General features: G+C 40.2%; 2 protein-coding genes across 3 annotated transcripts in view; both read left to right on the top strand.

The window, feature by feature from the left end:
* Positions 1 to 77: 77 nt before the first annotated feature.
* On the top strand, positions 78 to 21100 carry DYNLT2B (dynein light chain Tctex-type 2B). Its single transcript, XM_059391185.1, has 5 exons — positions 78 to 342; positions 3333 to 3466; positions 8186 to 8255; positions 18290 to 18353; positions 20951 to 21100. The coding sequence occupies exons 1-5, from the start codon at positions 224 to 226 to the stop codon at positions 20996 to 20998; spliced, it is 435 nt and encodes a 144-aa protein (XP_059247168.1). The 5' UTR covers positions 78 to 223; the 3' UTR covers positions 20999 to 21100.
* A 1519-nt stretch (positions 21101 to 22619) lies between these two features.
* The window catches only part of PCYT1A (phosphate cytidylyltransferase 1A, choline), a 46763-nt gene continuing 46308 nt past the window's right edge, over positions 22620 to 23074 (top strand). Inside the window, exon 1 of one of the 2 annotated variants that reach the window (XM_059391182.1) lies at positions 22620 to 22774. The gene's annotated coding sequence lies outside the window, so the exon portion shown is untranslated. The other variant, XM_059391183.1, reaches the window with a different exon arrangement.

Raw genomic sequence — 23074 nt, 5'->3', positions numbered from 1 at the left:
TTCAACTCCCCATAGGGCTGCATCAGCCTTAGGTGCTCTCCCTAGACCAGGTCCCATCCAGCAGCCAGTGCGCAGGCGCGGGGGAGGGCCGCTCTGCTGGGAGCGCGCAGCCGCGTCACAGCAGGGCTCTCGGAGACCTCGTTGCCCTGGCGACGGTTTCCCAGCTCCCTACCGCAATCCGCCAGGCCTTCATCGCGATACACTAAGCCAAGAAGCCCTAGCCATGACTTCGTCCACCCCTGCGTCCTTCGCTACGGGCACAGCCGACGGGTTGCCAGAGACTGAGAAGAACGCAGGGGAGTCCGAGAATACCTATATTCTGCGGCCCATTTTCCAGCAAAGGCGGGTAACGGACGAGCTGTGGTGGGGGTGTCCTACAAGCTGCTGGGTCAGGTCGACAGAGGCCGCCTGGCAGCCTGCGCGTGGGGAAAGCGCACGGGGATCCGCGGGGTGCGCGGGGCGGGACTAGGGAAGGAGGAGCGGGGCTGGAGGTGGGGCGGGCTGGAGACGCAGGGCGGGGCTGGAGAAGGAGGTGGCTGGGGAGGCGGATGGAGGTGGCGGAGGAGGGACTGGGGGAGGGGTAGAGTGGGTTTGGTACAGAGGAAGGTATTGGGTTCGAGTACAGCAGGGAGGGAAGGAGTGTGGGGTGGTCTGGCGACCACCGGGGAGGAGGCGGGCCGGGACTAGAGAGGAAGGGGCAAGCCGAGAGGGTGGGATGCTATCTTTCTTGAGTCTCCAGCTGCTCTGGGCAGCTGTGGACCCGACCTACAGTTGCAGCGTTAGGGCGTCGGGAGCACCTAAGGCTAGCGCAGTGGGAATGGTTGGCTCTAGGAGACCCGGGATGTGGGCAGAGGAAAGGAGGGGTGGAATAGATGAGCAGGAAAGAAACGCCTTGCATCGAATTCCATTCAGCCATTTTCCAGGGTCAAGGTGTGCATATGGGTGCCAGAATACGCTTACTCCTCTGCAGGGAGTGGGACCTGTATGCATTCAGAGTCTTACCTAGGTATCATCCGGATGTTCTTGGCCCACCACGAAGATGCCTTCCCAAAATTACACAGTCTAGTGCAGAGGACAGTCCGCTAGGGCTAGAGGGTCCATCACTCACTTCATTTTCACAAGATTAAAAAAAAATATTTAATTTTTTTTAAATAAAGCCCCTCTATTGCTTGAAACCAGATTGCTGAATCAAATGCTTGGCAAATACTGGAAGCCAGGAACTTTGGTTATAATGTGATACATTTCATGCAGTTTTCTGGTGGGTGGAGTGGACATCATAAAAGTTATGTTCAGTTATCTTGGTAAAAGTTTCTAAATGCATAGAACGCCATTTGCCTGCATTTCTGTTGCAAAACAGAATAAAAGCAGAACAAAATTAACATATATTGTAGGAATAATCCTCTAAGATTATTTGTGATTTGTTTGAAGAAAACTTTTGACATTTCACTGAAAATGAGAAAGGCTTAAGGGGAAGAGCCAAATATAGATTATTTGTAATAGGAAAACCCCTTTTAGAACAGATCAAACCTGGAAATCTGTCGATGACTCTAAAGTTCATCTGTGAGAATAACCAGGCAAGAGAGCAAAGAAAATACTGTTAAAAAGTAATAAGGGTTGCTTCAGAATTTAAATTTAAAAAAAGGAACCCTACCCCAAAAAGTAATAAGGGACCACTAGGGCTACCAAATATTATACTGCATTATAAGCTCAAAACCTAAAACATTCTGGTCACTTGGCACATAATAGACAAATCAGCTAATAGAATATATAGCCCAGAAAATAAAACTAGTGTTTTAATAGATGATAGATACAACTAAAATATGAACATATTTCAGGGTGGTGAAATTAGGGGATATTTTCCCCTCTGTCTTCATTTATTCAATAATCCATTCCCTCCAAAAGTATTTATTGTCTACTATGTGCTGGGTGCTCTTCTAAGAAAATAGAAGATGTGGAAAGATGACAGTGAACAAAGCAGTGAGAAATCCCTGCCTTCATAGAGCTTATATTCTAGCTGGGTAGAAGGACAACAAACAAGATAAATACATAAGTGAACTATATAGTATATAGTGTATATATATAACTATATAGTATGTATACACACACATATACATATGTATATATACATGTAGTATATATCTCTCATAGAGATAGTAATGAGTACCAGGAGATGAGATATAAAGTGATGTGGTAGGAGGGCAATTTGAAGTTTTAGAGAAGGTGGCCTAGGGAAAGTGACTTTTGAATAAAGACTTGAAAGAAGTGAGGGAGGTAGCAGTGCATATAGAATGAGATTTGAACTTCAGGCAGAGGTTAACAGCAAGTGCAAAAGCACTGAGGTGGTCTGCCTGATGTGGTCAAAGAACATAGGGAAGACCAGTGTGACCAGAGTGGAGAGAACTGGCAGGAAAGTAGTAGAAAATGAAATCAGAGAGTTTGATAGGGTAGGTCATATGGGGCTGTGCATGTGACAGTTAGGATGTTGCTTTTAGTCTGAGTGAGGTGAGAAGCATTTGGGATTTTTTTTTTTTTAAAGATTTTATTTATTTGAGAAAGACAACAAGCATGAGCAGGGGGGAGGGGCAGAGGGAGAGGGAGAGGGAGAAGCAGATTCCCTGATGAGCAGGGGGCTTGATCCCAGGACCCTGAGATCATGACCTGAGCTGAAGGCAGATGCTTAACTGACTGAGCCACCCCAAACATTTGGGATATTTTGAACAGAGAAGTGCCATGATCCAACAGATATTTTAACCGGACTAGTCTAGTTGCTAAGTTCCACAGGATATGGGGGCAAAGGCAGAGACAGAGACTTGTGTGAAGCTGGTGTAACACAGGCAGGAGGTAGCTTGGAGCAAACTGGTGGCAGTGCGGTGGAGAGAGTTATTGAATTTTAGATTATTCTGAAGGTAAAGTTGATAAAATTTGCTTATGAACCAGGATGTGGTTTGTGAGAGAGAAAGTCAAGAAGCCTGACTTCAAGGTTCTTGGCCTGAGCTACTGGAAGGATGGAGGTTCCATTGACTGATACAATTTTGGAGAGGAGATGGTCAGAAGCTCACTGTTGGATGTATGAACTTTTGAGTTGTCCATTAGACATCCAGATGGAATATGTGTTGGAATATGTGGTCTGAAGTTCAGGGAAAGGTCCAGTCTATAGATAACATCAAGAATATGACTTGTTTTCTTAAGTTGTGTTTGTCACTTTGATAATAAAAAGTATGAAAAAGAGGAATTAAATTGTAGTAGTGACAGAAAGCTGTGGGAGGTTGAGCTGTGAAAGTAAATTGAAATTTTGGAGTTACTAATTAGATGTTTCACACTGTTTCATTTAGGTTCAGACCTTCTGTGGTTAAAGAATGTATCCATGCTGTTCTTAAGGAGGAGCTAGCAAATGCCGAGTACTCTCCAGAAGAAATGCCTCAGCTCACAAAACGTTTATCAGAAACCATTAAAGACAAATTAAAAGGTAATTGTGGTGATACTTGGAAATAGACATTCAATTTTACTCCTTTTTCTCCTTCCCTATCTTTAAACAATGGGCATAAGCTGTGGATTCTTTTAACACAATTGTTCTTCAGTGTCTAGTCCTCCCAATTATTTGGTCACCTTTACTCTTGTAGGTCTTTCCAGATAGTGGGGAAGTTAAAGATAGGAAATAAAACATTGTATGCATGCAGTATCTGAGACATTCCAGTATGAGAAAGATCAGGATTTACAGGGACTCCTTTCTCCCATCATTCTTGGTTGTTTTTCTCACCAGCGTATCAGTTCCTTAGCCTGTCTTTCATTCATACCCTCACTGTCTGACCTCAGCCCATCTCTCCAGCTGAGTAGTCACCAGACTCAGCTCTCCACTCTTGCTAAGCTCTCTATATCTATAGAACATACCTCATGCTTTTTCTCTCTATTCTCTTTGTTTTTTTCTCTCTCTTTTTAAAGATTTATTTATTTGAGAGACAAAGGGAGAGAGAGAGAGAGAGAGTGTGTGTGCGTGCGTGTGTGTGTGCGCATGTGATGGGGAGGAGGTCAGGGCAGAGGGAGAGGGAAAGAGTCTTTAAGCTGACTCAGTGCTGAATGTGGAGCTGGAGGTGGGCCTCGATCTCATGAACATGAAATCATGACCTGAACTGAAACTAAGAGTCAGATGCTTAACTGACTGCACCACCCGGGTGCCCCTCTTTTGTTCATAATATTATATCATCTGAAAAGTCCTTTCTCTCTACCTTTTTAAAACTAGAACATTTTTTTGGAGGGAAGAAAATGTCTATGTCACAGTAATACATTTTCATTGTACTAACCTAGACTATTTAGAAAAGTACACATTTAAAATTTTTAAATTATATAAAATTCCATTACCCAAAGGTAGTTACTATTTAATATTTTGATGTACTTTTTTCTTAATTTGCTTTCATTTTTAGAAACTAAAAAATATATGAGTACAAAGAAGAAAGTAACAATTCTATGTATTTCACCCAGAATTAACCACTGTTTGTATATCAACATTTTTATTTTCACTTTTTAAAAAAGATTTTTTATTTATTTGAGAGAAAGAGGATGAGTGGGGAGAGGCACAGAGGGAGAGGGAAAAGCAGACTCCCCACTGAGCAGGGAGCCTGACTCGGGGCTTGATCTTAGGACCCTGAGATCATGACCTGAGCGGAAGGCAGACACTTAACTAACAGAACCACCAGGTGCCCCTATTTTTACTTTTTAATGACAATTTGTTCTTACTGTGAAAAAGATACATGTCCATTACGAATAAATTTAAACAGTGTAGAAAAATAAATAAAATTAGAAAATCATCCCAAATGGCACCACCACATTAAATATCAGTATTTAAATATCAATATTTAATGATAACCATTAATATTAGGTGAACATCATATCAGACATCTTTTCCGTGTTTATTTATTTATTTATTTATTTTTAAAGATTTTATTTATTTATTTGACAGAGAGAGATCACAAGTAGGCAGAGAGGCAGGCAGAGAGAGAGAGAGAGAGAGGAGGAAGCAGGCTCCCTGCCGAGCAGAGAGCCCGATGCGGGACTCGATCCCAGGACCCTGAGATCATGACCTGAGCCGAAGACAGCGGCCTAACTCACTGAGCCACCCAGGCGCCCTTTTTCCGTGTTTATATACAGAAAAATACCTTAATAACAATGGGATACTTTGCACCTATTTTACATAGTGATATAGCATTCATTCTGTATATATACACTTATATATGTGTATTTTTTTGCATTCATTTTATATTTAAATGGAATGATTGCTCACTATTTAGTCCTTTTATCATGCCATTTTGGTTCAATTTCTTATCCGATGAGATTTTTTTGTAAGTTTTTTCAGAAAGGGCTGAGAGATGCTACATTCTCTGTGTTCTTTAATGTTTGAGGATGTCTGCCTTTTGCCTTTAAATCAATATATTTTGGATGTATATAGTATTTTGAGGTAATAACTTATTTTCTTGAGAATCTTGTAGATTTTGTTTCATTGTCTTCTGGCATTACTGTAGAGAAATCTAAGGCCACTTGATGTCCTCTGCCTAAAGAATCCCATCCTTAACCTTGATGCTCAATAGCTTTTTTAGAATATTGCTTGGTAATAGTGAGTATTTTATATCTTTCAATATGTGGATTTTTTTTCATATCAGGAAAATTTTCTTCTATCCCTGAAAACATTTCCTGTTCCACTCATTAGGTCACAGGACAACAAATACTGATACGTTGAATCATCTTTATCTTCCATATCTATTAGCTTTTCTGTGCCATACTTTCTTCTCTTTCCTGTAATGTTTACTTGTAATTATCTTAAGCCAGTAATTCAATTTTCATTTGTGTCTGTTCTGTCGCTTACCATTTTTAAAATTTATTAGGTCTGTACTGATACTGTATGAGTATTCAGTTTGTCTTATGGCTGCGATCTTCATTTTCATCTTTCTGTTGTTTATAATCTGATTGAGTTCTTATTTTGTTGAATTTATGAGCTTAAGTTGTTCTATACTGTGAATCAGTTGTGAAGAATTTCTCTTTGTTCCTCGGTTTATATTATTTCCTAGGTTGAGGGTTTTTTTGTTTGTTTGTTTTTATTTTTGTCTTTTAAACAGTATTTTGTTTGTTTCTTGTTATTCTTTTCTTTGTTTTTCTTGCTGCATTATTGCATATTGCCGGTTAGCTTCTTTCTGTTTTACTCTGATGTGATTTTCAGGTCTTTTCATTTGCTCTTTTCATAATTGTTCCAACACAGTGTGGGTGATGGGTACTCATCCACCATATCTGATATTATTTTATTTTTTCCCTCAGAACTACAGTTGAAGGGCTAGGTATTTACTATTCTAGCTCCTTGGGTATCAGAAAAGGAGGAAGGGAAATGCGTAGAGAAAGGAGGAAGCTCTGTGGAGTTGTGTGCACTGTTTTGGGCTCTGTCTCCTGAGATTTTGTTAAGTATCCTGAACTTAGTTCAGGTCTCACCTGGAAGGGGAACTGTAGTCTTCATATTATTTGTCTAATTTACTATGTATAGTCCTGGAGCCTTTACTTTGATCAAACAGAGTTGGCTATGTTTCAACTTTATCCATTTCTTTTTTCTTTCCCCCCACTTTCAACTGTTTTCACTATTTCTTGGTTAGAAAAGGGGGAAGATAAAGATGCCCATTCAGTTTTCTTCTCTTCAGATTTGGTGTTAGTGAGAATTCAGGATTTTGCTGCTTTAACAGTGTATTTTCTGGGAAAGCAGCAGAGTTGTGATGGGCCATTCAATTATACTCCAGAATCGTATGTTGTTTTCGTTTCTACCTTACTGAACAGCTTACTAAATGCTCCATACTCTATGCCTTTGCACATGCTGTTCCCTCTTCATAGAATGGAGACATTGTCTGGTAAATTCCTACTTTTCTTTCAAGACTCCTTTCATTTATCACATCCTCCAAGACGTCTCTTCTGGTCACTGCTTCCCCACTATCTAGACAAGGGAAGGAGCTTCCAGCTCTGTGTTCCTGTGTATCTTACACATGCTCCTCTTGGAATTATTAATATATTGCTTTTTCATTTTATTCTTCATGTTTGCCTTCCCAACTACTCTGTGTTCTTTAAGGCAAGAAGAATCTCTCTTTTTTTTTTTTCTTAAGATTTTCTTTATTTATTTGTCAGAGAGAGAGCGAGTATGCATAAGCAGGGGGAGCAGCAGATAGAGGGAGAAGCAGGCTCCCTGCCGAGCAAGGAACCTGATGTGTGGCTTGATCCCAGGAGCCCAGGATTGTGACCTGAGCAGAGGCAGATGCTCAACCAACTGAGCCACACAGGTGTCCCAAGAATAGTGTCTTATTTATCTCTGTGTTTGTGTCGACTTAACACTACATGACTTAGAGTAGGAGAGAAAGGAAGGAAGCTGAAATCTATTGAGAAAATAGTGTGTATCGGTACTGTTCTAGATGCTGTATTTATTACTTCTGAAAATTATTACTTAGAGGAAGAAAAAGGTAGAAATTAATATTCACTAAAATGGAGTTAGGAGGCCAGAAGGGGGAGCTCTAATACCGTTCCACATCTTATCAGCCGGACCGGAAGAGCCTATACTTTTACTATCCCAGCAGGAGGAAGAGATTTTCTCCTTGCCCAGCAACAGCCCTGCTGATGAGAGACTGTCAACGATTCTGGCAATGAAAAGCCACTACATTTCCAACTTCTGGTTTACTTCAGTGGAATTTTTGTTTATAACAGTCCTCCCAACGTCCTCCTTTCCTCTTTAAAAGAACCAGCTTCTTTTTTGTTCTCTGTACTTGCCTGTGGTTTTTCCTGTCCTGAATTACAGTTCTCTGCCCTTCTTGAATAAACCCATTTTTTGGTGGTAAAATAACTGACAGTCTTATTTTTAAGATCAATATATTATATCTGATCTCATCTCACCTCACAACATCCCGCAGGAGGTAAGTAATAATATTCCTATTGAACCCATGAGGAAGATTTACGCCAAAAAGGTGAACAGCTTGTCTGAGGTTACACACTTGGCAAGCTGACTGACTGACTTACCAAAGTAAGATTTGTCCTCACGTCTTTCTGACTCCCAAGCTTACCATCCTACTCAGCCAGTGCTTGTGAACTGAATACCTGTGTTCCTTTCTAGGCAAATTTACCTTCATTAAATAACTTTACCACTTTTACTTATAGATAACTCTCTTATTTTTTCTAGAAATGGGATTTGACCGATACAAAATGGTGGTACAAGTAGTGATTGGAGAACAAAGAGGTGAAGGAGTATTGTGAGTAGTTGGTTTTTCCTTCTTGTTTTTACTCTTAAATATTTCTTCTTAGGTATTCATCCTGACAATTCAGTAAGATTGTATCTGTGTAAGAGTGAGAGGAAAAGGACAGTATAACAAAATGCAGCTGTGAGCCAAAAAGATCCTGGCACAGAACAGTGTGGTTGACAGTGTGGGTGAGCTCTGCAAGGTAACTCACTTCTCACTTTTCCTAGTATCTGTAGGCCAGTAGGACTTTTAAGGTTTATGTATATGTGCTCCTAAGTCCAATATGGCACTATGTATATGTTTCTTCCTCAGTTCCTTCTTTCTTATTTTTTTTTCCTTAAATTCCTTCTTGCCTGGTTTTTGTTCCTATCATTCCAAATTAATTTCTTTAAAATTGTCTGAGACCTCCTTATTAGCATATCTAATAGTCCTTTCTTAGCTCTTGTTCTTGGCCTGGGCTTCTATTTCTTTTTTTAAATAATTTTTTAAAAAAGATTTTATTTACCCATTTCAGAGAGAAAGCGAGAGAGAGAGAGAGAGTGCTCGCAAGGATGAGTGGGAAGAGAGGCAGGGGGAGAAGCAGACTTTATATGGGGCTTGGTCCCAGAACCCTGGAATCATGACCTGAGTCAAGAGCAGATGCTCAACTAACTGAGCCATGCAGGGGCCTCCTGGGCTTCTATTTCTTAATATTCATTCCAGTTTATTTTGGCCCTGATATCACTTATCTAACTTATTTCTCTTCTGTTTTTCTCTTTCCTTTCCTGGTTCCTCTTTCTCCCCTACATCGCCAGCTCTGAGCTTTCTTTAAGGCTCAGTTCTTGTTCTTCTGCTCTTCCCACTGCTTTTTCAGTTAGCTCATTCATTCTCATGACCTCAAACTGTCATTCATGTACTGGTGAGTTCAAAATGTGTATTTCCTGTCTTTCCCTATGCCCGAGTGTTAAGTTCCTGTTTTCCTTTGCAAATAGTACTGAGTATATTTTATTTTATTATTTTTATTATTATTATTTTTAAAAGATTTTATTTATTCATTTGACAGACAGAGACCACAAGCAGGCAGAGAGGCAGGCAGAGAGAGAGGAGGAAGCAGGCTCCCGCTGAGCAGAGAGTCCAATGTGGGGCTCGATGCGGGCCTCGATCAGAACCCTGGGATCATGGCCCAAGCCGAAGGCAGAGGCTTTAACCCACTGAACCACCCAGGCACTGCAGTACTGAATATATTTTATAAGAAAGTATTAAAGTATTTGTTGATTGAATTTTAAAAATACCTTGTAGATATTATCCCTGAAAATTTTTACTATAGAATGTTAGATTTGGAAGGGACTATGGATATTTTCTAGTGTCTACTCCCCTTAATTTACAGATGACACTTACAAGGATCAGTATGATTTACTCCAAATTATGTATCTGGCTGGTGTCAGATAAACTAATAGAGCCTGGCCTTCTGACTTCTGGCACAGTAATCCTCACCATGGTGCCCCCTGCCATTTGCTCAGAAGGCTTCCAGATATTTTCTCACCTCAGTTATATAAAGAAATACCTCACTACTCTATCAGCTCAGATTCAACATATTCAAATACAGTTGCAAATTTCTTCTCCCTCCTTCTCCTTTGGTTCGACTGCCATTTTAATTTCTCTTTCACAGTATTGCAAAGCTTTTATTAACTCTGGCTTAAAACCTTGAAATCCTCTTTTGTCATGTTGAGCCATTACTCTCTCCCCCCACATGCACTGTAATCTGGAGGCCCCACTTCCTTAGCAGCCCTTTATCAGCATTGCCAGACTCTGGTCTCTTTCCTCTACAATTCATTTTGTATACTAGACCGGTCTTTCAGAAGCATGCCTCATTTTCTTGCCATAAACTTTTCAGAGTTTATTTTAAACTCTGTCAAATATAAACTCCTTAAACTGGTTATGATTCACTTTGTAAAACGTGATAAGGCCAAACTCTAAAGTGTAGCATTCAAGGTCACTCTCCTTTTTAAAAATTTTATCATCTAAAATTCTGTACAGGGACTAAGGAACTCCCTTTTTTTCTATTACTTAGCTGGATGTTGTTTTATTTATGCCTGTACCTACTCTCCCTGTCCCACCAGATTATTTTGAAGCAAATTACAGTCATTGTACCATTTCATTTGTAAACACAACAGTATACAATATCTCTAATGTACAATATCCCTTTTTAACATAATAATATATCATCACATCTAAAATATTGTCGATCCTTAATATTTTACAATAGTTTACTCTTGTGCACAGTATGGGGGTTAGGCTTGTCAACCCCTGCACAGTCAAAAATCACTTTTTATATCTGCATATAGTTTTGACTCCCCAAAACCTTAGCTATTAATAGCCCACTGTTGACTGGAAACCTTACTGATAACATAAACAGTCAATTAACACATATTTTATAAAGATATTATACACTTACAACAAAATAAGCTAGTGAAAAGAAATGTTACTAAGTGTTATTTAAAAAATCAAAAGGAAGAGAAAATATATTTATAGTACTCTATTTATTGAAAAAACATCTGCACATAAGTGATTTGTACAGTTCAAACCCAAGTTGTTCAAAGATCAGCTGTGTATGTATGTGCATTTGTGTGCACATAATTATGTGTTTATATTCTTTTTTACAGTTTGTTCAGAGCAGGATCCAGGTAAAGGCCACCCACTGCTTTTAAACAATACATCTCTTAAATTTCTTTTAGTCTATTATTTTCTTTCTCTTTCTCTCTTTTTAACCTTGCCATTTAATTGTTGAAGAAATGGGGTTGTCCTGTAGAATTTCCTACAGCCTGGCATTTGCTAATTGTATCTTTCTTCTTATTTATTTACTTATTTATTATTTACAGGAGTTTTGTACTTTAGACTATAATCTAGTGCTATCTTATTTTATTGCTCAATGTCCCAACTTTGGCCATTGGCCACTCTTGTAGTTGCCTCTTGTGTCCCTTCGGTATCCCCTACTATTGTGGGGTTTTTTTGTTTGTTTTTGTTTTTAAGATTTATTTATTTGAGAGACAGAGCAAGAGAGTGTGAGGGTGGATTGAGGGAAAGGGAGAAAGAGAGAATCCTTAAACAGACTCTACACTGAATGATACAGAGCTTGATCTCACAATCCCTAGATCATGACCTGAGCCGAAATCAAGAGTCAGGCACTTAACCAACTAAGCCACCTAGGTGCCCCTATTGTGGGGTTTTTTGAGCACTTCCTTACTTACTGGCACTATAAGATGCTTCATTATATTCATTCCCAATGCCAGCCCTATAATTAGCCATTTTCTCAAGGAGCTCTGGTTCATTTTATTGGAGAATGACATTAGGAACTAACATCTGGGCACTAGGTGTGGCTATTAACTTTCTAAATATTGCTTCTGCTCTGTTGTTCTTTTTGGACTCCAATTACCTATACTTGGATTGAGATGTTCTTTTTACTATATTCCACAGGTCTCTTTTTTTTTTTTTTTTTTTTTTTTTAAAGATTTTATTTATTTATTTGACAGAGAGAAATCACAAGTAGATGGAGAGGCAGGCAGAGAGAGAGAGAGGGAAGCAGGCTCCCTGCTGAGCAAAGAGCCCGATGCGGGACTCGATCCCAGGACCCTGAGATCATGACCTGAGCCGAAGGCAGCGGCTTAACCCACTGAGCCACCCAGGCGCCCGATTCCACAGGTCTCTTAATGCTCTTCTCTAAGTTTTTGTTTTTTCTCTCTGTGCTTCCTTTTGGATATTTTTCTATTGACCTTTCAGTTGACTAAGTCTCTTTTCTGTTGTGTCTAATCTGTTATTCGGTCCACTGACTGAATTCTTAATATCAGTTATTATGTTTTTCAGGTCTAGAATACCCATTTGATTCTTTTTTATAGATTCTAATTCATTAGTGAAATCAACTGAGGCACCCAGACATAACAGACGTGAGCTTTATTTGAAGAATTTGTGTAAGAGATTTCTGAATCTATCCCGATAAGGGAAGAAAGGGCCTTTCTTTCATGTCTGTTACTAAAATGTAAATTAAGATAATTGCTGATCAAACTTACATATTGTTCACAAGTAGTTTTTGGCTGCTGTTTTAGTTATTGTGATCATCAGGGGGGAAAAAACCCTTTTCTTAAGACACTCAACTGGAAAGAGCAGGTATTGTACCTCAGTGGTACTGCACCACTCTGGAGAATATGCTTTCTGGCTCCGTCCTATGGCCCAAGGCAGCAGCAAATCCTACCTGTCATCTCCTTTTGGTCAAAGCAGCCACAGATTTAAGAGTCTTTGGTTCACAGATGTCTAGACCCACAAGTACTTTACTGTTGAGCTCCATCTGGCATGTCATTAAATTGACAGTGAATACTGGGTACTTCAAACCGTGTTCCTGGGAGGCGGCTGTAATTCGATTAATCCAGAGTGTCCTCATGTTCCTCTTCTTCAGTCTTTGCACTTTTGTGCATTTCACAAATGCTCTGGTCACAGCTCTGACCAACCTTAGCACCACACATGCTGCCTTACCTCCTGGACCCGCCAGGAGCAGTCAGTGAGGCCAGTGAAATTATTTTTTATCTATGTTCTTTATCTTTCCTCCTCCTCCCTTTTTACATTTTGGTCATAGCAGTTATTTTAAAGTCATTGTCTGATTATTCTCTTATCTGGATCATGTGTGATTCTGTTTCCACTGACTTTTTTTTTCCCCCCTTGGTCATCCTTTATGTGACTCTGTCTCTCAGCATGCCTGGTTTAAATCTTGAACATTGTGTGGAAAAACTATAGGACCTCCAGATAATATTATTTTCTTCCAGAAAGGGTTTACTCTTTCCTTTTCCATTCAGGTAGACTGTGGACCACTTACCTTAATCCAGTCAGGGGCTAAGCAGAGTTGAGATTAGGTGGCAATTTTGATTTGAGACTCTCTCTACCTTCAGTTCACCCTTCTTTCTTGAATGTAGCCCTCTTGATCTTTCAACTAAGAACCTTAAATGTTCATTGAGACCCCACCCCATCAGGTACTGACTTTTATATTTGTCTCCTCAGCATGAAACTACTCTTTAGTTCAATGTTTTTTCCTTAGTGTATTGGTTTCCTATTGCTGCTGCAAAAAGTTATCACGGGCACCTAGCTTGTTCAGTTGGAAGAGACTGCGACTCTTGATCTCACAGTTCAAGTTTGAGCCTCACATTGGGTGTAGAGATGACAATAAATAAATAAGTAAGTAAATAAACTTAAAAAATTTATCACAAACACAGTGGCATAAAAATACTATTTTACATTTCTAGAGATCATAAATCCAAAATGTGTTTCGTTCAGCTAAAAATCAAGGTATTAGAAGGACTGCATTCCTTCTGGAGGTTGTAGAGGAGAATCCACTCCTTTGCCTCCTCCAGCTTCTAGAGATTGCCAGGATTCTTTAGCTTATAAACCCTTCCTCCATCCTCAAAGCCAGCAGCATAGCATCTTCAAATATTTCTCTGACTCTCTCACCACCTTTCTTTCTTTCTTTTTTTTTTTTTGAAGATTTTATTTATTTATTTGTCCAAAAGAGAGAGAGAGAAAGCACACAAGCAGGCAGAGAGGCAGGCAGAGGTGGAGAGAGAGGCAGGCTCCCTGCTGAGCAAGGAGCCTGATGCGGGACTCGATCCCAGGACCCCGGGATCGCGATCTGAGCTGAAGGCAGCGGCTCAACTCACTGAGCCACCCAGGCATCCCACCACCTTTCTTTTATAAGGACCCTTGTGATGACATTGCACCCACCTGGATAATCCAGGGTACTCTTCTCATCTCAGAATCCTTAATCATATATCTGTAGAATTCTATTTTATTTTATTTTTTGGCATATAAGGTAACATATTCACAGGTTTTGGGGATTAGGACATAGATATGTTTGCTGAGAGGGCCATAATTTTGCCTATAACACTTGGCTTTCAGTTTCAGAATTCAGCACATGTCTTAAGGGGAAAACCTGTCATGTGACAGGCTCAGTTCCACTTTCTCCTTTTGGTCCTTCAAGTGTCCAATTTTATCTCCTTAGCCCTGCAAGTCTTGCTGGTGTCTTTTTCCCTGAGTAACTGGTGTTCTAGAGGGGAAAAGCCTGGATTTTTAGCTTCTAATTCTGTACCTGGATTTGGCAAATGCCTCAGGGAGAATTCTGATGCAGGATATCAGTTTACCTCCTTGCAGTTCACCTCTTTCTGGAATTTTGTCTCCCCTAGTCTTACTCCAGCTGCATTTTGATCCATTTTGTCCAGCCTTGCTAATTAATCTTGATGGGAACACTGGCCTGTTACACAGTGTTCCATCATACCTCTGAGTCTTTTTGACACAAATATATATACTTAAATATAGCATTTTTTTTCTTTTTGTATAGCCCAGGCTTTGGGTGTGACCCAAAGTTTGTCTTTGGGTCAAAGACAAAAGAGAGTTCGTCTATGCAAAACTTTGGGTGTGACCCAGAAGTCTCAGGTTTATCTTACACATTTCTAGCCCTACACTTGGAATTGATCATTTCCCTGAGGAGTCCTGGTTCTTTTTATTGGCAAAGGGTGTAAATACAGACTGCACTTTGAAGGCAAGATTGTTTTTTTTGCATCTTTCTGTCATTTGCACCTAGCACTTCCTTCATATATAACAGACCCTCAGCAAATATTTGTCAAGTAAATTTTTATATTCCTGCCTTCACTTGGTTCTACTCAGCTTAACTACCACTTCCTTCATGAACTGTTTTCTGTTTTGTTTTGTTTTTTTTTTCCTCCTGTCTAAATTCTCTAACTTCTGTAGCACTTCTACAAATTTAGTTCAAATGTTACATGACTGGACTTGGACTAGACAGGCTTTACAATTCTTTTGAATCCATAAGTTAGCATCAACTATACATTAACTTATTCTTTTCATGTGTTAATTTTTTCACCTAATTAAATTGAGGGATTGAGGATTGAGACGGGTTTTATTCTTTTTGGACATATAGTAGTTGCTAAATAAATCCTTATTGGTGATAAATTAAGGTTAATTTTATTTCATATTTGTTACTGTTACAGTTTAGAAATAGGTGGAACTTTTTTGACTTAAGAAAGTGTGAAATATTAGGATTGGAGAGTTCGTCTATGCAAAACTTTCTACTAAAAAACAAAAACAAAAAACAAACACTTCCCAAAATGTTGCTCAGTCACTTAGGCATATCCAGCTCTTGATAGCTTACATCTTGATCACAGGGTTGTGAGTTCAAGCCCCATGTTGGGCTTCATGCTGGTCATGAAGCCTAGTTAAAAAAAAAACACCAAAAAACAATATCATTATGATATATGTGTATCTTTCTCTATAACCTGAAACTGAACTGCTTATAAGGACAGTTGCTAATTAATCTTGGTTCAAGATTAATTCGTGAACAGCTTCAAGGACAGCTTTGTCACTATTTGTTTGACCTTGGCAAGTTTACTTACTTTGTCTGATAAATCAGTTTCCATATTTATTAAATGGGTTTAATAATATAGCAGGAGCTCCTGGGTGGCTCATTTAGTTAAGTGGCTGACTCTTGATTTCAGCTCAAGTTGTGATCTCAGGGTCCTGGGATCCGACCCCTTGTGTAGTGCTCTGCACTCAGCTCTGAGACTGCTTGTCCCTCTCCTTCTGGTCCTCTCCCTGCTCTCTCTCTCTCCCTCTAAAATAAATAAATGAAATCTTTTAAAAAAATAGTACCTACTTCATAGGATTAAGTGAGTCAATACATGTAAAGCACTTAGACCAGTGGCTGGTACAAAGTTAAGTGCTCAATAAATTTTAATAATGACTCATATATACATGCATGTATTAAAAATGTAAAAGCATTTGTAATTTTTTTTTAAAGATTTCATTTATTTATCAGAGGGAGAGAGGGGGAGAGAGCGAGCACAGGCAGACAGAATGGCAGGCAGAGGCAGAGGGAGAAGCAGGCTCCCTGCTGAGCAAGGAGCCCGATGTGGGACTCGATCCCAGGACGCTGGGATCATGACCTGAGCTGAAGGCAGCTGCTTAACCAACTGAGCCACTCAGGTGTCCCAAGCATTTGTAATTTTTTCACTTAACATTGTATTGTGAACATATTTTCATTTTTTATAAATTTTATAAATGTTTTTGTAAGTGTTTTGGCAAAATATCTCTTTAATGGCTACATAGAATTTCATTGCCATAAAATACCATGATTTTCTCTACCACTTACTACTGTGCATTTTAGTTATTTCCATGATTTATTTATTTATTTACTTTAAAATTTTCATTTTTAAGTAATCTCTGTACCCAACATGGGTCTTGAACCCACAACCCCAAGATGAAGAGTCATATACTCCACCAACTGAGCCAGGCAGGTGCCCCATAAAATTGTTTCCATTTTTTAAAAAAAGATTTTATTTATTTATTTGACAGAGAGAGATCACAAATAGGTGGGGGGGTGGGGGGAGCAGGCTTGCCGCTGAGCAGAGAGCCTGATGCAGGGCTCGAACCCAGGACCCTGAGATCATGACCTGAGCTGAAGGCAGAGGCTCAACCCACTGAGCCACCCAGGCATCCCAAATTGTTTCCATTTTTAAACTGACTTTCATTTTGCCTAACATTCTATCTTTCTCGAGATTTGGGGAGATAATGGTTAATTTGAGAATTCAGAGGCAGTGTAGCAATTCTGTAGAGAGAATACTGGGTTCAGAACTAGTTGGATTGAGTTCTTCTAGTTCAGAGTTTGTCTCTTTCTTTTCTGGAACTCTACAAAATGATCACAGTGGACAAAATAATCTATTAGGTCTTTTCCAGACCTACTTGTTAATATTATTGTGCAAGATTTCAGTCATAAGTCTTAGATAGTATTTCCTCTAAAATTTACACAAAAATATCTTGGCTGAAGTAATCTACAACAACTTCCCACCCAAAATACCAAAGACTCAAGGTATTGATCACTTAGGCTGTCAGGCAGCTGGTCAGAGTCTGGGGTTGTTAAGAGTCCCTGGGCTGTCACCTCCAGTTACATCTATGATTTCAGTCCCTTCTAGTTTATCTAGTACATTCTGCTGTACAAATAGGATTTTCTGTGTGAAAAGGTTTGGAAGCACTCAGCTATAAGAATGTATCAAAGATATAGCACAGAAGACTGGGGGAAGGGAGGGAAAACTGAAAGAGAAGAAATCAGAGAGGGAGACAAACCATGAGAAACTTTTGACTCCGAGAAACAAACTGAGGGTTGGGGCTCCTGGGTGGCTCAGTTGGTTAAACATCTGGCTTTGGCTTAGGTCATGATCCCGGGATCCTGGGTTTGAGCCCCACATCAGGCTCTTAGTTCAGCGGAGAGTGTGCTTCCCTCTCTCCTCCCAATTTGTGCTCTCTCTCTCTAAAATAAATAAAAATCTGGGGCGCCTGGGTGGCTCAGTGGGTTAAAGCCTCTGCTTTCGGCTCAGGTCATGATCCCAGGGTCCTGGGATCGAGCCCCTACATCGGGCTCTCTGCTCAGCAGGGAGTCTGCTTCCCCCTCTGCCTCTCTGCCTACCTCTCTGCCTACTTGTGATCTGTCTGTCAAATAAATTAAATTTAAAAATAATAATGATACGGGGCGCCTGGGTGGCTCAGTTGGTTGGACGACTGCCTTCGGCTTAGGTCATGATCCTGGAGTCCCGGGATCGAGTCCCACATCGGGCTTCCAGCTCCATGGGGAGTCTGCTTCTCCCTCTGACCTTCTCCCCTCTCATGCGCTCTCTCTCACTGTCTCTCTCTCAAATAAATAAATAAATAAAATCTTTAAAAAAAAATAATGATAAATAAAATAAATAAAAATCTTAAAAAACAAACAAACTGAGGGTTGTGGAAGGGAGGGGCGTGGGGGAGAAAGGGTAACTGGGTGATGGGCATTAAGGAGGGCACATGATCTGATGAGTGCTGGGTGTTATATGCGACTAATCATTGAACACTGCATCAAAATCTAATGATGTATTATATGTTGGCTAATTGAATTTAAAAAATGTATCCAAGAAAACTTTTGCTCATGGCAAATAGATATAGTTCAGATCTTTCTTATATTATTTATAATTCTTCATTCTTTGACTTTTCAGCATGGCTGCTCGCTGTTTCTGGGATGCCGACACTGACAACTACACTTACGATGTTTTCATGAATGTAAGTCTATTTGAAAGCCTCTTTTTCCTTTCCAAGGACATGTGGACATTCCAAGTCAAATTAATATTATTAAGATACGAGGACAAAAGTGTCCTTTAGTTTTAGATGTCCCAAAACTAAGTGTTCTTTAGTTTTAGATGTCTGTCTTTGACTCCTGGATGAAATGACTTTACTGTTCCTTTACTGTGTTAACTAAAGCAGAAGAAATCTAATATGTCACCCAAAGGGAGACTTGTAGGTGTACAAATGATATAACTCTTTACAAGTTTGATTTTGAGAATATCATATTATTTATTTAGTGCTAACAGACATGTGGCACTTGGCTAACTATAAAGAAATTGGGTTGGCAGGGGTGTGTTTGGGTGGCTCACTTGGTTAAGCATTTGCCTTTGGCTCAGGTCATCATCTCAGGGTCCTGGGATCAAATCGTGCATTAGGCTCCCTGCTTATCAGGGAGTCTGCTTTTCCCTCTCCCTCTGCCTTTGCCGCCAACTCGTGCTCTCTCTCTCTCTCAAATAAAATCTTAAAAAAAAAAAAATGAAATTGGGGTGGCAGGGATTCATGAGCAAAGGTGATTTTCATTCAGTAATAAAATTATTTTATCTTAAAGCTATTTCTCAAAACTAAGCAAAAGAGAAATTTTTAAAAAGAGATTTCATTTAAACACTGGTAGGTTATTGGCTGAATGTTTTATATATTTTAATCATATGTTGTTATACTTGCTTCCAGAAATGATCCCTAGGTTGTGAATTAGTAGACTCAGAATTAAAGTATAGTAGAATAGAACAGAAACTTGGTTGAGTGAATTAGGAGAGGGGTTCAATTTCCAGCTCGGTAACTTTCTAATTGAATGACTTCAGGTGTCATTGGACTTTTCTCTGATTGTATCAAGTAACATTAGGAAGCTGTACTAGATTTTCCCAAATAACAGCTGTGGTTGCCTAAAAATAATTTGGGGGACTTGTTTAAAGTACAGATGCTAAGACCCTACTCAAGTAGATTCTGACCAAATAAGTCTGGTGTTAAATCAGTGAATCTGAATTTTTAAAAAAAGTTACCCACATGATTATGCTTACTGCCAGGTTTGGAAGTTGCTTGTGTTGATGTCATCTTAAGATACCTTTTAGCTCTAAAATTCTATGGTCCTATCAAAGTTTCATTTTATGTTCAACTCCCTTAGGGAACCAGTGATAGTAGGAAGTACTATGTAAATCCCATTTATCAGCTCTCTAGGGGAAGGGTCAAGCTAAGGTGATGGTTTTTCCTGCTTTTTGGAGTTACTGAGACCTTATACAACGCAATTCAATCATTCAGCAAATAATCTGAGCTCCCATTAGGTGCCAGCCTCCCCTGGAGGTGTGAAGGATAACATTTTGAATAAGACAGGCATGGTGAACTCTGGGAGATGCTGTAGAACAGCCAAAGTGGAATCCATAGACCATTGCCAGTCCTTATGCTGTGTGGTCACAGATCCTTCATAAGAGAAGTACATAGAGTGTAAGAGTTTAAAAACTCTTACAGGAATTGGACAAAGTAATTTTATATTGATAAATCTAATAGTAAAAAGTTTAGGCTATATTGTATGTTTCTTTTTTCATTTCATTTTCCCACTTACTAATTTTTATTATATTTTACAAAAGTATCAGTCCATAAGGCCTGGACAATTAAAAAAAAAAAAAACAACAGGTTTCTCACCACAGATAGCACGATTGTAGAACACAGCTCATGGTTCTCTCACCCAAGGATACAGGGACCTGGGCTTAACCAAAGAATTTTGCTTTGGTTAGTAATCAGGTGCTTAAGTTTAGATTGTTTTCTCCCAGTAGTACCAGGCTGGAGGTGAGATTTGCTGGTCTCAGGAGTCACTGAGGTAGGTGGAACTCCTCTAATAATAACCTTAAAAAGTGTTTTGACAAGTTTGTGATTGAGTTAAAAGACAGATAAATGGATTTTATCAATTAAGAACAAACACCCAAATGCCATTTGCCCTGACCCAGGGCTGTTACATTTTTTTAAGATTTATTTATTTGAGAGAGAATGAGAACGCATATGAGGAGAAGCAGAAGGAGAGGAAGAGAGAGAATCTTGAGCAGACTCCCTGCTGAGCACAGAGCCCAAGGTGGGGCTTGATCATGGTCTTGGGTTGATGACCTGAGTCAAAAATCAAGAGTCCATGCTTAACTGACTGAGCCACCCCAAGATGCTATTATTTTTTATCTATCATTATGCATTTACTCCCAAGAAACTCAAAACATTTCATATTGTTATTTCTGTGATAAATTAGGAAAAATGGGACTACTCATTTTATGAAAACGAATTACATGAGGTTCATTAGTTTGTATTTCACTTCTACCTTCAGAAAGTCTAATTCTTTACCCATCCTACCCTTTGAGCAAGCAATTTTGTAGTTACCCCGAAGCAAGCAACTTTATAGCTATATTCTGGAAACCCTTTGTATATTGAAGGAAAAACCTTTGTGATTGAAAACTGGCAAAGATCTGAGATGATGTTCATTTCAATTGCCTTTGCTGCCCCTTAGCCCTTCATTAGTACTAACGTTCTGGATTTGTGTGTGTTTTGTTTTGTTTGCTTTTTAGGACAGTTTATTCTGTGTTGTTGCGGCATTCGGCTGTTTCTACTATTGAATCTTTGAAAAGTTGGGTAAAAAATATGACCAAGAAGAAATATAAACTTTTTTATATTGTTAAATATCTCAACAAAATAAAGATAATTTGGCATTTTGGCAACTGAGTCTATTCAGTTTTAGGCCTTATATTTTAGTGTTTTGATTTTGTTGTAATATGTTCTTAATTGTATTTGGAAAGTGGGGGAAACTCATATTTCAATTGTTCACACATAACCAATTTTAAGTATTTGGGTATATTTTCTACCAGTGTGTTTTTAGTTTCAGGGTTTTAAAAAAATGATATACACAATTTTGTACCCGGATTTTTCACTTCTCATAATGTCATGAGCAGTCTTTAATGTCATTTTATTTCCATTATGATTTTCAGAAGCATAATTTAATAGCTGCACTCACTCCACTAGGTTATACCATTGATAACTGTTGCCATTTCCTTATTAAGGGATTGATTATAAATTTTCACTATTATAAATAACACTGGCATGAATTTATTTGTGCATAAAGGTTTTTTGGTACATTCTAAATTGTTGTCTTTATCACCTATCCATTGTTTCTGCTTTGCTATTGCCATCGTACACCTTACACAGCTTTTTAGGTGAAATGTACATTCATTTTCTCCTGGGTCTGCCATGTGTCAGACACAGTGTCCAAGTTGTGTATGAAATCGGTCCTTCCTTTGAAATTTGGAGATTATTTTGGTTACTATCCAAGCTCCCCCTCTCTTTATAGTGATGTTCCCCGTTGTAGCCCCTGGCGTCTTCCCCAGCTAGCAGCCCTTATTGGGAGCACCTTAGTTTCCAAGCCACGTTCAAGTAACTATTTGAAATTCAAAAGAGAAAGGGTTATAATTTAAATCCTGTTTCTCCCTGGGGGCTCCTCAGCACAGTCCTGAGTGTATCCACCCACTTTTCTTCTCAGCCACTTTCAAGTCAAGCATGTAGACAAAAAAAAAACAACCAATAATAAATATATTTAAAGTTATTTTACATTCTTCTCCCTTAACATTGGGTATTTGCTTGTCTTGCATCTGTGGAATCAAAAGTGACCCCTCCAACGGTTCATTCTAGCAAAGGAAAACTTTTCTCTACCAGATACCCTACTACATGTGGTTTCCTACCAGCCGGCCTCCCTTGATTCCGCTCCTGCTCAAATAGACCTCGGCTGATAATCACTTTTCGGTGAGCAAGCCTGGGTCAGAAATAACGGAAACGAGGGTTTGGGACAGGCTACAGGTCACCACAGGGCTGGGCGGACGGACAGGAATTCAACCTTCGTGACCAAGTAGGGCAAAGTTGGCGCTAGGGTGAAGCAGCAGCGGGCCGAGGGGTCTCCGGCGGAAGGCGTCACGGCCACCTGCCCTGCGCCACACGCCCGGGACGGGGCGGAAAGGCCGGAGAGGCCAGGTCCTTCCCGACTGGCAGCGAGCACGCGCGACAGTCCACGGCCGTAACTCCCCACGAGGAGGCGTCTTCACCCCAAACTCCAGTTCCGCATGGCGACTGGCCGTTAGCCACATCATCTCCTGTGTCCGGCGTTCTCTATTCAGCCACGCCATCCCTTTGGAGGGCGGAACTACTGAGTCAGGGGTCATGGTTTTCAGGGAAATGTCGTAGTCGGATTGACAAGAAGGCGGGTAGTAGGCGGGACTTCCGGGCCGCTGTTCCGTCAGCTGCCTTTTCCCGGGCGTCTCCCCGCAACCTCTTCAACTTCCCTTGTCCGTGACGCGGCGCCCGGGAGAAAGCTGCCGGGACTCGGGCCCGCGGAGCGTGAGCTGCAGGTGAGGATCCGGTGTGTGCATCTCCTCGCGGCTGTCTCTGAGAGGACACGCTGTGTGGCTAGGACCGCCAGGAGACTGACTGAAGACTGGGTCAGTGACAGCGAGGGGAGTGCGAAGCGGGGTTACGAGGCTGCTGTGACCCTGGGCAGTGACAGCGAGGGGACTGTGACCGAGAGGTAGCAGCTTGCGAGGAGTGTGCGACCCAGGAGCGGTGAATGCTAAGGGACTCTGACCTCGGAGAGCACGAGGCGGAGGCTGCGAGAGGACTATGAGGAAAGTCTGAGACAATGCCCCGGAGGA

The sequence above is a fragment of the Mustela nigripes genome, chromosome 2 (assembly GCF_022355385.1).
Source record: "Mustela nigripes isolate SB6536 chromosome 2, MUSNIG.SB6536, whole genome shotgun sequence".
In the NCBI taxonomy this organism is placed as follows: domain Eukaryota; kingdom Metazoa; phylum Chordata; class Mammalia; order Carnivora; family Mustelidae; genus Mustela; species Mustela nigripes.
This window is presented reverse-complemented; position numbering and strand designations above follow the sequence as displayed.

Coding starts and splice junctions, on each gene's coding strand:
- DYNLT2B (XM_059391185.1), top strand. CDS start 224: ATGACTTCGTCCACCCCTGCGTCCTTCGCTACGGGCACAGCCGACGGG. Junction 3,467..8,185: donor CATTAAAGACAAATTAAAAG/GTAATTGTGGTG, acceptor TATTTTTTCTAG/AAATGGGATTTGACCGATAC. Junction 18,354..20,950: donor CTTACGATGTTTTCATGAAT/GTAAGTCTATTT, acceptor TTTGCTTTTTAG/GACAGTTTATTCTGTGTTGT.